This window comes from Carettochelys insculpta, chromosome 8 (assembly GCF_033958435.1).
Source record: "Carettochelys insculpta isolate YL-2023 chromosome 8, ASM3395843v1, whole genome shotgun sequence".
Classification (NCBI taxonomy): domain Eukaryota; kingdom Metazoa; phylum Chordata; order Testudines; family Carettochelyidae; genus Carettochelys; species Carettochelys insculpta.
The window spans coordinates 58526592-58542941 of record NC_134144.1 but is presented as its reverse complement, the minus strand read 5'-3'; the positions used below and the strand labels follow the sequence as shown (position 1 = coordinate 58542941).

The 16350-nt window shown below is 48.8% G+C and overlaps 1 protein-coding gene across 1 annotated transcript in view; it reads right to left on the bottom strand.

The window, feature by feature from the left end:
* TMEM163 (transmembrane protein 163) overlaps positions 1-16350 on the bottom strand; it is a 189836-nt gene that overhangs the window by 81699 nt on the left and 91787 nt on the right. The window contains exons 3-4 of the mRNA XM_075001829.1: positions 7504-7547; positions 5857-5948 (exon numbers count right to left, since the gene is read on the bottom strand). Coding sequence (XP_074857930.1) covers positions 5857-5948; positions 7504-7547 — 136 coding nt within the window. The remainder of the gene's footprint in view (positions 1-5856; positions 5949-7503; positions 7548-16350) is intronic.

The window sequence follows — 16350 nt, the reverse complement described above, 5'->3', positions numbered from 1 at the left end:
GCTCACAGCCCAGCCAGAAGGGCAGCCAGGCTGGGAAGCGGCAGCGGGGCCCCTCCTGGACGGAGGCCGAGCTGCGGGACCTGCTGGGGCTCTGGAGCGAGGAGGAGGTGCTCCAGGTAATGGGGAGCAAGAGGCGGAATGCGGATGCGTTCGCTCGGCTGGCCGATGGCCTGGCTGCCCAGGGTCACCCTGCCCACACTCCTGACCACGTCAGGAGTAAGGTGAAGGAGCTGCGGCAGGGTTACTCCCAGGCCCGGGATGCGGCCAGCCGATCTGGGGCCGCCCCCGTCACTTGCCCCTTTTACAGGGAGCTCAGGGATATCCTGGGCCCCCGGCACACCTCCTCCCCTCCGGCCACCCTTGACACCTCGGCCGACGAGCCCCAGCAGGCCCTGCAGACGGAGTCCGCCCCGGAGGCAAGCCCCGCACCCCGGGGGCCCCCCCCGGAGGCCACCCCCGGGACATCATGGCAGGAGGAGGAGGAGGAGGAGGAGGGGGGCTCCTCCTCTGCAGAATCCGGGCTGCAGATCCTCCTCCTGCCATCCTGGAGCAGCAGCAGGGCCTCCACCCCCCGGTGATCTCCGGACCGTGGGAGCGGACTGACAGGTAGGTACCCCCCTCTGGTGTACAACCCTGGGCTTGAGGGGCGGGGGGTAATAGATATGTGTCCAGGGCCCCCCACATGCTCACATGGCCATGGCCCCAAGGACAGCAGGGCCATGGCCCTCACAGCACTGCATCAGCCCCTGCCCCCCCCCACCCCGCACGACAGTGCCATGCCCCATCCCTGGGCCAGGGGGAGCGGAACCTCAAGGGGCCCCCGGGAGGAGGGGGTGGGACACCCCGCAGCAGCAGCATGTGATGGAGTGGGGGGAGTGCAAAAGGGAGACTCAGGCTTCATATGAGCAACAAGAGCCGAATAGCTCCCAGGGGCAAAGGAGGATCCTGGGGCTACAGCTGGCAGGTGACACCTCTGCCCTGAACAAACAGGAGGGAGGAGGCGAGCTGGCTTGGAATTGGGGGGGGAGGGCGGGGGCCACAGGTAGAGGCTAGGGGAAGGGAGAGCTGGAAGGCAGCCAGCCTGAGGAGGGGGAAAGCTGCATCCCCGAGGGGCACCCCTTGGGGTCTTCTCCCCACGACGGGTTGGAAGGACTGTCTCTTCCGACAGCTGGTGCTGTCACTCCTGGGAGAAACTGGGCATCTGTGGCCTAAGAAACCTCTCCTGCTGTCAGACCCTGGGGGGTGAAGTGAGAGTCGCTCCCACCAGGGGACGGGGTGCAGGGCAGGGGGACCCCTGAACCCCATCCATCACAGCAGCATCTCCCGGGGACGGGGATGGGGAATCTGCAGCAAAGGGATGGGGGGACAAAGTCCACGGCTCGGGGCCCACACTAACGCCTGTCTCCATTCTTCTTCCCCCCCTCCTCTCCTGTGTCCCGCACCTGCACCATCAGAAGGACTGGAAGAGAGCGCCGGCGAGGCCTCAGTGGTCCCAGAGAGCCCCCCGGGACCATCGCTCCAGGCCAGCCCCTCGGCTGAGGACCGACCGGCCCCACGGCGGGCTAGACGGCGGACCCCGCACCACCAACATCCGACGGCGACGGACCCCCAGCTGCTGGCCATCCACCGAAGGCAGCTGGAGGTCGCGGAGCAGCACCTGCAGCTGCAGGAGCGGGCGCTGGCCTGGCGCCAGGAGGCATGGGGGGCCTACATGGAGACTTTTAACCACCCGGTGGACTACCTGGCCCCCCATACCACGCCGGCCGCCGGAGTGCCCGCCCTGCCTGCTCCACCAGCCCCACCACCAGCTGCTCCGCCCGTCGCCGTCCCGTCCGCCGTCGCCCCGCCACCCACCGCCGAGGGCCGGAGCGCCAAGGGACCCCTGGAGCCACCTGAGACTCGCCGGGCATCGTATCTTCCGGTCCGGTCCGCCCCCAGCCAGCCTCGGACAGGGCTGCGAGCGCGGCGGGGCTCCCGGCCGCCCACGCCCAGTGCCGGGCTATAGGGGTGAGGGGCCCGGGACGTGGCCCCTCCCCTTGTATATAGTTTACAGTTATTATTTGTTGACCCCGTTTGCCCCGTCCCCCCCCTGTAAATAGTTCTCCCCTTTATCCTCCCTGGTTTTCTTTTTATTCATGAGGACACTTGCTTCTTTAGTATTGTTTTATTTTTGTACATATTATTTTGTTTCCACATGTTTGTACATAGTTTCTTGCTTGTTTCATATATATTTACAGTTAAAAAAAAAAGTTCGGAAAGAAAAAGAAGTTTAAGTTCAGCCACAAGTGCGTGCTGTCATTTGTCCAGGAAAAGTGGGAGGGGGGTGCGCTGGGGTGCTCCATGGTGTGGGCGTTGGGGCAGGAGTGTGGTGGAGGAAGGGGCGGGCAGTGGGGGGCCTGGGCAGAGTTCACCCCGCGGCCTCACCATTGAAGTGGGCCCGCAGGGCCTCCCAGACCCGGGTCCCTTCAGGGTCCACCTGCTGACTGGGGGCAGCAGGTGGCTGGACATCTGCCCTGCCGGCCTCTGCAGCCCAGCCCTGGAAAAAGGTGTCCCCCTTGCTCTCCACCAAATTGTGCAGGGCGCAGTAGGCACCCACAATCTGGGGGATGTTATTGGGGCCCGCATCCAGGCGGGTCAGGAGACATCTCCAGCGTCCCTTCAGGCGGCCAAATGAGCGCTCCACCAACTGGCGCGTGTGGTTAAGGCGCTCATTGAAGCGCTCCTGGCTAGCGGAGAGATGGCCCGTGTACAGGTGCATGAGCCACGGCCGGAGGGGGTATGCCGCATCTGCGATGACGCAGAAGGGCATGGTGTTGTCCCCCAGAGGGATCTCCCGCTGGGGGATGTAGGTCCCCGCCTCCAGCCGGCGGCACAGGCCCGAGTTCCGGAAAACCCGGGCATCGTGTCTGCTGCCAGGCCAGCCCACATAAATGTCCTGGAAATGTCCCCGGCTGTCCACCAAGGCCTGGAGGACGACAGAATGGTAGCCCTTGCGATTCAGGTATCGTCCTCCACTGTGATGCGGGGTGCGGATGGAGATGTGAGTCCCATCCAGAGCCCCGAAGCAGTTGGGGAAGCCCAGGGTGGCAAAGGCCGCGATGGTGGCATCTGGGTCCCCCAGCCTCACGAGCCTGTGCAGGAACATGGCGTTGATGGCACGCACAACCTGCAGAGAAAGCACATGGGACAGCACCAATGAGGGGTGAGCAGGGTGTGCGTGGCCCTGCCCTGCCCTGCCCTCCTCAGCCCGGGCCCCCCTCCCCTGCCCTGCCCTCCTCTGTCCTCCCCCGCCCTGGCCTCCCCTCCCCTCCCCTGCCCTCCCCTGCCTGGGCCCCCCTCCCCTGCCCTGCCCTCCCCCCATGGGTTCTCTTACCTCCATGAAGACAGCCCCGACGGTGGCCTTGCCAACACCAAACTGCTGCCCCACGGATCGGTAGCTGTCGGGAGTGGCCAGCTTCCAGACAGTGATGCCGACCCGTTTCTGCACTGTGAGGGCATGCCGCATGGCCGTGTCCCGGTGCCTGAGTGCGGGGGTGAGCCACTGGCACAGCTCCAGAAATGTCTGCCGGCTCATCCTGAAGTTCCTGAGCCAGCGGTCGTCGTCCCACTCCCCAAGCACCAGCCGCTCCCACCAGTTGGTGCTGGTGGGGTAGCTCCACAGCCGCCGGCATGTGAGGCGGGGGGTGGGGCCGGGTGCTGCAGGGGTAGGGGTTGAGCCCTGCTGCCCTGGGGGCATCTCCTCCTCTGTGGCAAGGAGGTGCTCAGCTGCCTCCCGCATGGCATGGAGCAGGGCAAGCCCTGCTCCTGCCGGGAGGGCTGGGTGGACCTCTGGCTGCTGCTGCTGCTGCCGCTGGGGGTCCATGACTGCGGCGCCCGGGGTCTGTGTGCCTATGGCTCCTCAGACCATGTGCTGTGCAGGCTGAGTGTGTCTGGGAGGGGCCCTTTAAGGTAGCGGCTAGCTGTTGCCCCGGAAGCGCTAGTCTGCCCTGTGACCCTGTCTACAGCTGTGCCTGGCATCCCTATTTCGATGTGTGCTACTTTGGCGTGTAGACGTTCCCTCGCTGCACCTATTTCGATGTTGGGCTGCGCAACGTTGAAGTTGAACATCGACGTTGCCGGCCCTGGAGGACGTGTAGACGCTATTCATCGAAATAGCCTATTTCGATGTCGCTACTTCGAAATTAGCTATTTCGATGTAGCGTGCACGTGTAGACGTAGCCATAAGGTGTGGACCAGAATTGGGTTTGCTTCACTCTGTGGTGTACAGCTTCTACCACCAGAGAAATCAGAGAGAGATGAGTGAATAAAAATGCTGCCCTTTTGGTGTACATCATATTTTCTATCAGCCCTCTTTGTGGCTAAAGTCATCAGCTACCCTTTTAAAAAGATTTTGAAAGTCCACTACAGTTGGTGGATGTGACATTATTGCCTCATCTGGTGATGAGGAGGAGATGAGAGTGGGTAAGACACTGTCCTGCTCAGATTCCTGTTCTTGGACACCTAGTTTCTCCTCTGGTTCAGCATGGGAGGAAGGCAATGGAGAGGGTGTTTCGGTGGGCTATAGTGTGGCCAACTAGAGAACAGACTGAATTTGTGGTGGTCGTAACTACTCCCAAGGGTCCCAGTATAGCCATGTCGGTGGCATCAGTGCCGGGGGCATCCAGGGATGTGGTGGCCATTGTTGCATCGGGACTGGTGGGAGATGCGAGGGCTGCTTGTGGGTGTGTTGAGGCATGTATGGTACCAATTCAAGCTCTTCCTCTTCAGGTAGGGATAGGTTTGTCACTGGCCTTTTCCCTTCAGGCCATCACTGCCTGAAGGTCCTGAATAGATTGTGTCATCAGTACCAATGGTATCTTTTTCACCACGGGGTGAGGCTAAAAGCCTATGTGTTATTGCCAGTTTTGTTCTGATGGTCCTTGATCAGAGGTGGCTACCAGCGATGTTTGTCTTTGAAAAAAAGTACAGTATAACTGGGGCCCTTCCAAATTCACAGCCATTCAAAACATGTCATGGACGATGAATTCTGATGTCATCCCATGAAATCTGGCCTTCTGTGTGCTTTTACCCTATGCTACACAGATTTCACAGGGAGACTGGTGTTTCTTGAATTGGGGATCCTGACCCAGAGCAGAGGGAATCATCAATTTTAATTGGACACACTGCAGATTGGAGAAAGGAATTTTGTCCATGTTGTTCATGCCAGAGCCATTACATGTGCACGCTTCAGATGCTTACAAATATGTAGCTGCTAATTTTTGTTAAAATTACATGAAGATGATGAAAAACCCTTTGTCATCAACACAACAGCAGTAGACGTTGCTATAAAACAGTCAGCATGTGTATTCGCATAGGTAAAGTATTTAAGTTACATAGGTATCAACCTATCATTGGACTAACTGAGGCCCAATACCATCATACAGCCTCAACTCCTAATGATGTTAATGAGAGTTGAGGGAGCTCAGCATATGAAAAATCATGCAACAGTTTTGTTCTGGTTGTTAAAAAAAGTATAATACAAACATTAAACACTAGAAACTCATTTTAGTATGAATGATGTGATGTTAAACAAAAGATTTACAAATTCACTGCTGGTTGCAATTACAGATCATCTCATATGATCATTCAGAGAGAAACATATCACTTCCTTCAGCATCTGAAATTAAATGAGGTGGAATCATTTTAATGGGGGAAGTTTGCTTGAGTCAGGACTTCAAGTCTGACCATAAACTAAATGAAAATAAAATGAAAATGTATTGGTATCTTGTGTACTTCTCAGTGCTAGATCATTATGGCTTCATGGCAAAGGCTCTGCAGCCTTTTTTCAAAGTGATAACCTACAGTGAATTTACTTACATGTATTCCCTGTGTGCAGAATGCACAGCAGCTGCATTGTTGTAACGCCACAGAACTATCACTGATGACAAAACGTCCAAAATGGCATCAAACTGAAAAAGATACAGTCAATTGCTTTTGTGGGTTATTAAGGTATATAGTAGCTAAACCAATGCATCTATAATCATGCTCCAAGGACACAAAGCAGCTACAAATAAATCATTTTAATGAAAGCAGGTTTTACATTCATTTAAATGATCTTTACTGTGTATCATTACATAACAGTATATATCAGACTTCAGCCAGTCAATCAAGAAAAGAGCTTTGTCTATAATCCACCAGCATGCAGTCACCTGGCTAAAATAATTCTTGCAATAATGTGATCACCATAGTATTTACAATACTAGTATATTACTTGTGGGATATCCAAAAGAAAAAAAATCACCTGTCTTTCAGCAACGAATTCATAATTTTTCCCTTTGCAAGGGAATATCACCTATTTCGTTTCACATTTGGCAAAACATTCAGATTCACAATACTTACACGTGAACATTTTATATGTTTTTGATACAGTGCCATTTCTGCTCAATAAATGATCCATTAAGTGTTTCTTCACTGTCTTGATATAACAAGAAGTCATTTTGGAGCGTAAGCTTATGTGGACAAAGACCCACTTCATCGAATATCTCTTAGTCTATGAGGTACTACTGGACTTCTTGTTGTTTTTGAAGATACAGACTAACTCGGCTACCACTCTGATACTTTTCTTCCTATAGAAACTGCTGGACACTGACAAAAAAGTGTATGCTTCACTTCAATGGTGAGTTAAGTGATATCCCTAGGTTGTCCCCAGAAAAAGTCACATATTAAATTCAAACTTTCCATGGAAAATGTCCCACTTTCAAGTCAAAATACAAAATGTTTGATTTGCAAACTTTTTTCATTTAATTAGGAATGTTAGATCTACAAATAATCCCTACTGAGACTATACTAGTGTTCAACCGCAAAATGAAAAATGGTATGGATTTTTAGAAACCAAAAATGAAATCCTGCCCATAGTGAAGTCAATGGGAGTTTTGATATTAACTTTAATTGGGACAGGATTTTTCAAGCGATCTCAGGATTCTCAGACCTGTGCTTGCTCAGGGGGATAAATATGCTGCAGGACCTTGCAATATATATATATGTATACATATATATTTCTTAGAACTGGAAGGGACTTCAAGAGGTGATCGACTCCAGTCTCCTGCCTTCTCAGCAGGACCAAGCACCCATCCTGACGGATCTTTTTTAATCTATTTGCCCCAGACCCCTAATTGGTATCTTCAAAGTTTGAGTTTGCAATGCTGGATTTACAAGGCCAGTGCTCAAACCACTGAGCTAAATTGGTTCTTGTTTGTTGATACTTCTCTGTTAGCTTTTTGATATAATAAGATCTAAGCATTGAGATGAATGCCTTTGTTGGGAATTGAAAGCAGACCACCCTAACACATTTACCTCTTACTTATACCATCAGGTTTAAACAATAATCTTTCTGGATAGTCACTGATTTTTTTCTGCAACATGTGAATGCACTCCTTGGCTATGAAAAATTGTGGTCAGAGTTCAAAAATAGCATGCAGCATCACATCTAACTATGCAATCATTTTAAATGGTAAGATTACTTACAGCAAATCCAAATGATGATGCACTGTACCTCATTATGGAGACAGCTAAAAGAAAGAAAATATTATTTAGCTTAATTTTAAAAGGTCTCTTGCATATTTTCAGAGTCACGCTTTGAAAAAAAGAAAAATGCACAGTACATAGAAAACAAGTTAGACCATTAATCAGCTGCAAAACCAGCTTGCAAGGCTCTCATATGAACACATATGGGAGGCCTAAGAGGAATGCACAACATGCCATACACAGGAACAGTGCTGTGAACTAGTGAGTGGCCGACTTTATTCCAAGATGCTACTGGGCCCATACTGGCATTCAGGGGTGGTATGTTGCTGAAAGTGCTGATTTTCACATGAGGTTCTGACCAAAGCTGTGTGGGAGCCAGACTTCATCCCACAGAAACTTTTGTGTTTGATTTTTTTGTTAGTTCCAAAACAGAACAAAAAGTCCAAAATGCTAAATTTGCTATGGAAAAGAAATTTTGGCAATATATCAATTTCAGAAAAAACTACACTTTTCCAAATATTCTTGGCTGCCTGGTAAACTAGATCCCCAGCTAGCTCCCTTGCTGCCGGACCAACTTGTTGGCAGAAAAACTGTGGAGCCAGGCAAGCTGGCAGACTACCCAGGGAGCTGGAGAGGTGGCCAACTGGGAAAATCAGGTGCCCTGCTCCCTGGGCAGTCTGAGGAGTCCAGAAGTCCCTAGCCACCCAACTCCAAGCTAGTAGCAAACCAGACAGCAAGTTTCCATCAAAAGTTGACAGGTCCCTGTGAAAAGTGTTGATTCCATTGAACCAGTATTTACTTTTAAATCATTTCTAGTTCAGATCACCAACAACCCTTACAGATCACATGAGGCTTCTTTTCACATAGGCTTTACTGTTTAGGTGGAGGTTGGTAGCATTACCTGATCTTTTGTTAATTCACGTGACAGGGCTTTGAGCAAGCTCCCAGCTGCATGGGAAAGGAGGGGCGGAGCTGAGCTCCTGCCTCACTTGCTGATGAAAATTGATTCACGTGCCACTCTTGACACCTGTACTGGGGGTTGCTGACCCCTAATCTATATTGTACTTCCCGCAGACCAGTATGCTAATTTCTCTGAGCTTGATCCAGAAATGCTTATTCCTACAAAAGAGCATGATTGACTCCTATTTGCAAAATGGTCAATACAAATTAACAGGAGAAAGGGCAGCTGTTCAGGTCCTGTGTTAAAAAAAAGTTCCTTTATTCTTTCTAGTTAACATTAACAATAACCTAAACATCAGCCAGTGGGATAAATTTACTAATTTTTCCTAAACTACTATAATAAATAGAATATTTTCCCCAGAACCATGGGCAGCAGGCCTGCTAGTAGAGGGGGAGGGGGGCAAAGAGGGCAGTTGCACAGAGGCCCTGAATTTCAAAGCTCCAGCTGCCACTACTGTTACTTTGACAATTGGGGCGGCCATTGCTTTGGGCCCCTTTGAAGTGCCATGGTGGCAGCGCTGCTTCATGCAGCTTTGGGCCTGGGGGACAGGGAAAGCCCAGAACTACAGTCTGAGCAGTGCTAAGGGCTGACTGCCCTAAGCCCCATCCCTTCCATCCTTGGTCCTTCCCCTTCTGGGAATACAGAGCCAGGCCTACCTCCCACCTTGCCCCAGGGCCCACCATAGCTGTTGGGCCAGCTGATGGGCAGAGATTTACACTCACCATTACCATTAATTCTAATGGGTGTGATGATTATGCTGCTGCATGTTTTAACAATCAACTATGTTAGGCATGCTCACACTGTGTACTACTGATAGCAATTCAGAGACACTAGACGGTTGGTTTTAGCTGCATTTCAAGGCAACAGTCACAAAAATGGACATTGAGATAGAAAAGAAGCATCATTGATGGGAATTTTAACACTCTCGTGCCAAACCATTCCAACATAATGTATATTTTTCTGCCAATCATGAGATTTAGTGAGGTTATGTAGAGCTCTTCTGACACTTTATGCTGAATCTCACTCCACTTGAAAGATGCCTTGGCTTAAAAGTTCAGTGAACTTGTGAGCTGTGCTTGCCAATTTTTACCAGTCAGTCTGTACTGATTTTCACAGCTTAGAAGAGGGCAAGTATTTCCCCAAAATCACTGGCTTAAGCTATTCCTAGACCAGGCCCTGGGTACAACACTATGGCATAAGTGTTGGAAGTAGGAGGGCGGGGGGAGGGGGCTGCAGAATCTTCTGACTTGAAGTGCAACAAGCGAAGCAGGTCTTTGCCCACAAAAGCTTATGCTCCAAAATATCTATTAGTCTATTAGGTGCCACAGGACTTCTTGTTGTTTTTGAACACACAGACTAACACAGCTGCCTTTCTGTGACTGGACGTAGTTTCCCTTAAACACAGAGTCTCCAGTTTGGTACAATAGCTGTCAGCACCCCACTGTGAAAGTTGTTCCAGCAACCCTGCATCCTGTGTATCTAAGCTATTAAAGGAGTTGTTCTGATGCTTGCTGGAAGGAGGCAACAAGAGAGAGGGTTTGGCCTGCTGTGGAGTGTGGGAAGTTGGTTGAGGGAAAAGCAGACAACTGTGAAAGGATTTTCACTGTTGCTCTGAGCCAGGGGTCTGCAACCAAAATAGTGAAAAGAGCCATTTTTTCAAATTTGGTTACAAAATCAATAGTTCAAGAGCTGCAGTGCATGTGAATACGAGACAGTCCTTAATAAATAACATCAAAATGTACTTTTTGTAACCTGTATTTTAAGAACAGGGCACACCCAATGATTTGTAATGTGATATGTGTTTACAGCAGGACATTCACAAACTTTTTACATATTCTATTTCCTCACACTTTACATGTGTAGGGGCCAGAGAGGCTCAGTTCCTGTCCCTGGGGGAGATAGGGCACTTTGGGGCCAAAAGGAGGGAGTAAAGTTTGCTGAAACTTGCCAGGGATGTTGCCCTCTGGGGTAGGGCAGGGAGCTGGGCTGGGGAGGGAACCAGGATGCTCTTACTTGGCTGCTTCAGGCCGGGTCTGTCCTCTGAGTAGCTAGACAGCAGGAGCAACAGCAGGGGAGGCTGCCCAAGCTACACTGAGCTAGCCCTGGTGGTGGTGGTAGTGGTGGCAGTGCACTGCCCAGCTGTAAGGGCTGCTGAATTTAGCTGCATGCTGCAGGCTGAGGCTCAAACACTCAGTGCAGCTGGGAACAGGAGGCAGCAGATTCAGGTATGTGATCCCCCTGCACCCAGGTCACCGTGCACTTCTATCCAGCAGCACCATCCCCCTGTACCCGTTTCACCTTCCTCTCCCCTCTACACCCCTGGACCTGCCTGTCTGACCTGGCATGCCGCCCCACAGCTGACCTGCACTGGCCACGCTGAGGGAGGGAGGGAGGGAGGGAACTGGATGGAGCTAGCCAACATGGAAGACACAGGTGGGAAGGGAATACAGATCCAGAACTGCTCCCTCTACTGCCCTCCTCCACAGCCAGACTACTCTCTCCCAGGGCCAAATTGGAGTCATCTGCAGCTCTGGACACTGCCACCGCTGACTCCTCTGCAGCTCCTGCCATCACTGAAACAGTAGAACTAAATTCAATTGGTTTAATGGCCGGATCCGTCCTGCTGTCCTGCCGGCCATTAAACCAACTGAATTTAGTTCTACTGTGTCAGGAAAAACTTTTAGGAAAAACTACTTCACCAGGCAGGTGAGGAAGCATTGGAATGCGTTGCCTAGAGAGGTGGTGGATTCTCCATCCCTTGAGGTTTTTAAGTCCCGGCTGGACAAGGTCCTGGCTGGGATGACTTAGTGGGGGTTGACCCTGCTTGAAGCAGGGGGCTGGACTAGATGACCTCCTGAGGCCCCTTCCAGCTCTGTGATTCTGTCAGCAGCAGCAGGGCAGGGCGCCGCAGAGGAGTCAGCGGCGGAAGCATCTGGAGCTGTACATGACTCCTTAAAGAGCCACAGATTGCTGACCCTTGCTCTGAGCTCATCAAACCTGCATCACAGCCTGCAAGTTAATTTTCAATATCCAGCTGATGAACCTAACCCTGCAACATTTGTAATGGGCTACTTTGCATCTCTCTTTATCTCTTTTAAACAAGGATCCGGAGCATGAAAATGTGGCTAATTGTCCCAGTGCTATCTGGTCAACAATCACAAAAGAATTCTAATTTGGCCAACAGTTCTGAATGTAGTGAGACAAGTTTAAAATGCGTTACCAATTGATACACTGATATATGGTAATTTCCTTTAGTGAAAAGAAAACTTCCAGGATTGTTTGGGGAATAAAATTACTCCGAAGAGCTGTGAGCTCAGCCTTATCAATGACATTTTCACATGTCTTGACACAAAAGCATTATCTAGTCTTCAGTATGTTATTAAAGTAAGCACTCATTAGAGCAGCCCCTGGAAAAGCATAGATGCTCCTGTAATGCTAACTGACCCTTGTTGTCAGCACAAAGGATTGAACCTACAGCTGTAGGGGTTAATGCACACCCCGCCCCCCCCCATGCTCTATCACATGAACTAAAGGCCAACTGGTTCTTAGCCAAGGCTGTAGAGCAGAGACTTCATTCATGCTAGTACATGGTCTCAGTGCCTCTGGGGATTACATGCTTCCCTGGGGCTGAGGAAGCACATCCCAAGTTTCTGAGACCTTCCAACAGTTCATCCCAGACAAGCCCCCAGTTGTAATGCCAACTCACCCAGGTTGTTAGCGGAAGAGACTGAACCTGTGACCATAGAGTCTAAAGCCTCAGATTGGCCTTTAGCTCATGTGGCAGAGCCCAGAGCTTTAGTCCCAGTCAGTGTAGGTTCAATCCCTTGTGCAGAGAACCCAAGTCAGTCAGTGTTATGCTTGTAACTATTCCTCCCACTAAATGTGCATTTCAGTTTGGGGGAGGTGTTATTTGTAAACACCCATTGGGATTTTTTTTAAATGAATAAAATGCCTATTATTATTAAATTATGATTGCTGCACACTCCTCTTCATTTCCTGGTTGAAAACATGGGCTATATCTTCTCATCATGGCTACTGGGCAAGAGCCAAGCCAAACCAAGCAGGGCTGGCATGCTGAGGGACACAATACTGGCAACAATTATTCTCTTTGTGCAATGGTTTTTTCCTGCCTGTGGATATAATCTGCATAATGCCAGTGCTTAGATTACACAAACAAAATGTGGTCATAGACACACACACACAGTTTTGTAGAATGGTGTGTTTATAGTATACAGCCCCAAGCTACATTCATTTCTTTACTCTGCGCAATTCTTTCTAAAGACTGCTCCATGCCTGCAACAATCTTCCTATCCCAGCTGACCAACCCAGTGCCTTCTCCTTGGATTTCAGATTTAAAATGAATTATTCCATGATGCTCCCAAAAGTCATTTTAGCAAAATTTACATTCTATTATGCCCACCTCTGGGATCCTTTGTGGGTCACACCTCAAACTCTGGACACAAAGGAGATCTACAGAACAAGAATGGTCTCTGTGTTTACTGCAAGTTGCACTTCCCTGGTCCAGCACCCTCAGGACCTCAGTGGTCCCAAATGAGGGATTTTGCTGGATCAGAGAACAGTAATACCCCACAGCCCTGGCCCCTTGCAGCTGCCCAGGGGATATCAGCACTCCAGGCCCCTGAAGGCATGCCAGGAGGGCAGCTTACCCTGCCCTCCTGCCTTGGGTCACTGGTCCAGAAGCGTTTCTGGTCCTGCTGGACAAGGGATGTTGCTGGACCAGAGTGCTGGTTTTAGGAGGTGCAACATGTATACAGCAACAAGCACATTATAATGACTACAAAATATATCAGTGTGTGCCTATGTCTTTGTTACTGATTTGTTTTCTGTATGGTTGCATCAAACTCTAGGCATGTAACAAGGACATAATAGCTATTAAATTACTAATAAAATTACTCAGAGCTCATTAAAATGGTTAAAAGTAGACCTTTTAATCAGGAAATCAGGGAATAAATGGAATGAAGGCCTCCATTCTATTTATTCCCTGATTCCCTGCCCACCAATAAGGAACGTGCTTGGAAAATGGGTATGTCTTATAGCATGTTTTCAAGGAGATTAAACCCGAGCTTTCACACCTCAAGAAAATAATTATTCCCAGAAGCAAGAGATCCTCACCCAGAAAACCCTCTGTTTGCATCTTCAGGTTAAAGCAAGGAGCTATCAATTCAAGCATCTCAACTTACTAATTGCTAAGCGGTAACTACACTGAGAGGACAACAAGAAGTCTGTGGCACCTTATAGACTAACAGATATATGAGAGCATAAAATTTCATGGGCCGAGACCCACAATGCATCTGATGAAGTGGGTCCTTGCCCATGAAAGCTTATGCTCCAATATATGTGTTAGTCTGTAAGGTGCCACAGGACTTCTCGTTGTTTTTGCAGATACTGAGTAACACGGCTACCTTTCTGGTACTTGTAACTACACAGAGAGATGTTCTCATGAGTGGATGGAACCTGAAGAGAGTGAGTGAGCATTTGCACACACCTGCCCCTACCAGTGCATGCACGTTTCCAGACACATCTTCATCAAACTTCAGCTATGCGTACCACCTGAGAACCATGAAACCATAAGCAAATGAACACAAGCATAAGTCAGGAATACAGTGTTAAAAGCTCCCCTTTCTTTTTTCGCTGGAGACAGAGATTGATACACTTCCAGAGCTTGGCAGACCCTAAGGTGCTAAAATGCAGTTGCAGGTGAAATGCCAGAATAATAAAAGTAGCAATCAACATTTTAAGTAACTGAAAAATATATTTTATCTTCTTAATTGTTTATGGGTTTTCTAATAGCAATAAAGGGCCATTTGTCACTGTTTCTGTGCCGAACAACCATTGATTAGAGCTAACGCACACTCGACTTTGCCTCAGGTCTATTAATACCTCTAGCTGATAAGTAATGTGACCAATAAAACTCTGCTAATGAATCACCTTTGCTTAATTAGAATGCATGTCAGAGAGTTCAATGGCTATGCACGAATGGAAACTTTTTCATTTCCAACTGTAGATCCAGCAGCAAAGACAACCACAGGATTCCCATGCTAAAACACGGCCCAGATACAGCACAGACCACAACTGCAACTTTCATGCAACTGGCACATGACTGCAGAGTTATAGGTGTGGATGTATTCATCCAACTGCTCTTAACTCCCATGCACCTCCTCTGCAACACATGCCTAAACCTATGCCAAAGTCAGTGCAATAACGAGAAACCACAACTCAACTGATTTTCACTAGGCAGTGAGCCCTGAGAAAACAGTAGAAAATGTTAAAAACCTCAAAAGTCACTCAGAGTGGCCATTATCTCAAGATGTGGGGAGCCTGCATTTGGTGTCAGAACAAGACAGCATCACATTTTAATGCATTTGCCTGATGCTTTTTTACTGGCTGTGCAAGCAGTGAAAAAATAAAATAGAGACTCTACCATAAGCCACAAATCTTCCATTGCCACCACCAAAGAACCTGTACCCTGCAATCTTTTCATAGTTAAGCTATGGGCTAGAGTTTGTCCACCGACCACTCTCTAAAGGAGTGCTGAGAAAAGAAGTCTGGAGCTTCCTACACGTTCTGCCATGAGCTGAGGAAGGTTCTTTCCCCTACCAACCTCATTTACCCTGGAAAAAGACTGTTCAGCTCCCCAGCCCCGCAGATCACACAGGATACATTCTCTGAGGTCTTGTGCACCACCTTGATTCTAGGCTCCATTAAACCCACCTTCTCCCTGGCAACACAGCTCTTACTGAACCACAGAGCCAGAGAAAACAGCACCAGCAGCTGCCAGCTTCCCTCCCCATCCCCTCTTTAGGGGGATTCCTCCTCACAAGGGGGACTCACACACAGTGAGCTGAGTGCTGTTGTTTTTAGCATAAATATTCCAGGAGGCTAGGAGTGGGACAATGAATGTATCTTACACCCAGCCCTCCAGGACAGATTTCCACGAACTCTAGAGACATAGGAGGATGGCATCATAGAGGTGACTGATTTCCTCCTGTCATACAGCATACAGATCTGCCTACAGCAATTTTCCTTCCATGTGTGGATTCTGGTAGAACAATTCTCCTCCCTTCAACAGCATATGCACACACAATTTATTTAGCATTAACTTTCATGGGAGAAGCATGTAGGTGTCAAGTAAGATGGGTCCAAAATGTTGGTTCTTGCAAAAAGTTTCTCTATGCCCAATATTAATAGAAATGGGCAGTGTGGCTCTAACAAAACTGTTGCAGATAACTGCTGCCGATGGCAGGTGGGGAGAACTACCTCAGTAAATCCTCTAGGCTTCTTCACCCTCCTCAAGTCTGCCCTGTTGTTTGTCTCGGACCCTGAAGAACATGGTCACAGATGTTTTTATGAATTATAAATTCCTCACAGCAAGCTCCAGCTCTCATGATTTAGTTGTACTCTGCTTAGCACGATGGGGCCCTGATCATGGTTGGAACTCCTGGGTGCTAATGCAAATGCAAACAAACAAGATCAAGCACCTAAAAAACAAACAAACTTTTAAAAATGGTTGTTGTTTAAAATAATTTAGAAACAAGTTCTTATTCTTGGTGTATCTGTGGGAATCTATTTTGTATTTAATTTGAAATTTAGTAATTTAGTCATTTCAAATCTCTTTTCAAAGGCAAACAAGAAAAGAGCCACTATATCCTCAAGAGACTTCCAGACTCAAGCTGATCATGAGGAGTAAGTGACCTTTAGTGGTTGCTGTTAAGTTTCCTAGGACCATCTTTCATTCCTGATCTTTTGCATTATTAATAGAAATATGAGCAAATTATTTAAAATAGAAATTGTATGGGGCAAATATTCAGCTGATATAAATTGTCCTAACACTGAAGTGAAAGGAAGTATAACAATTGACAGTGTGA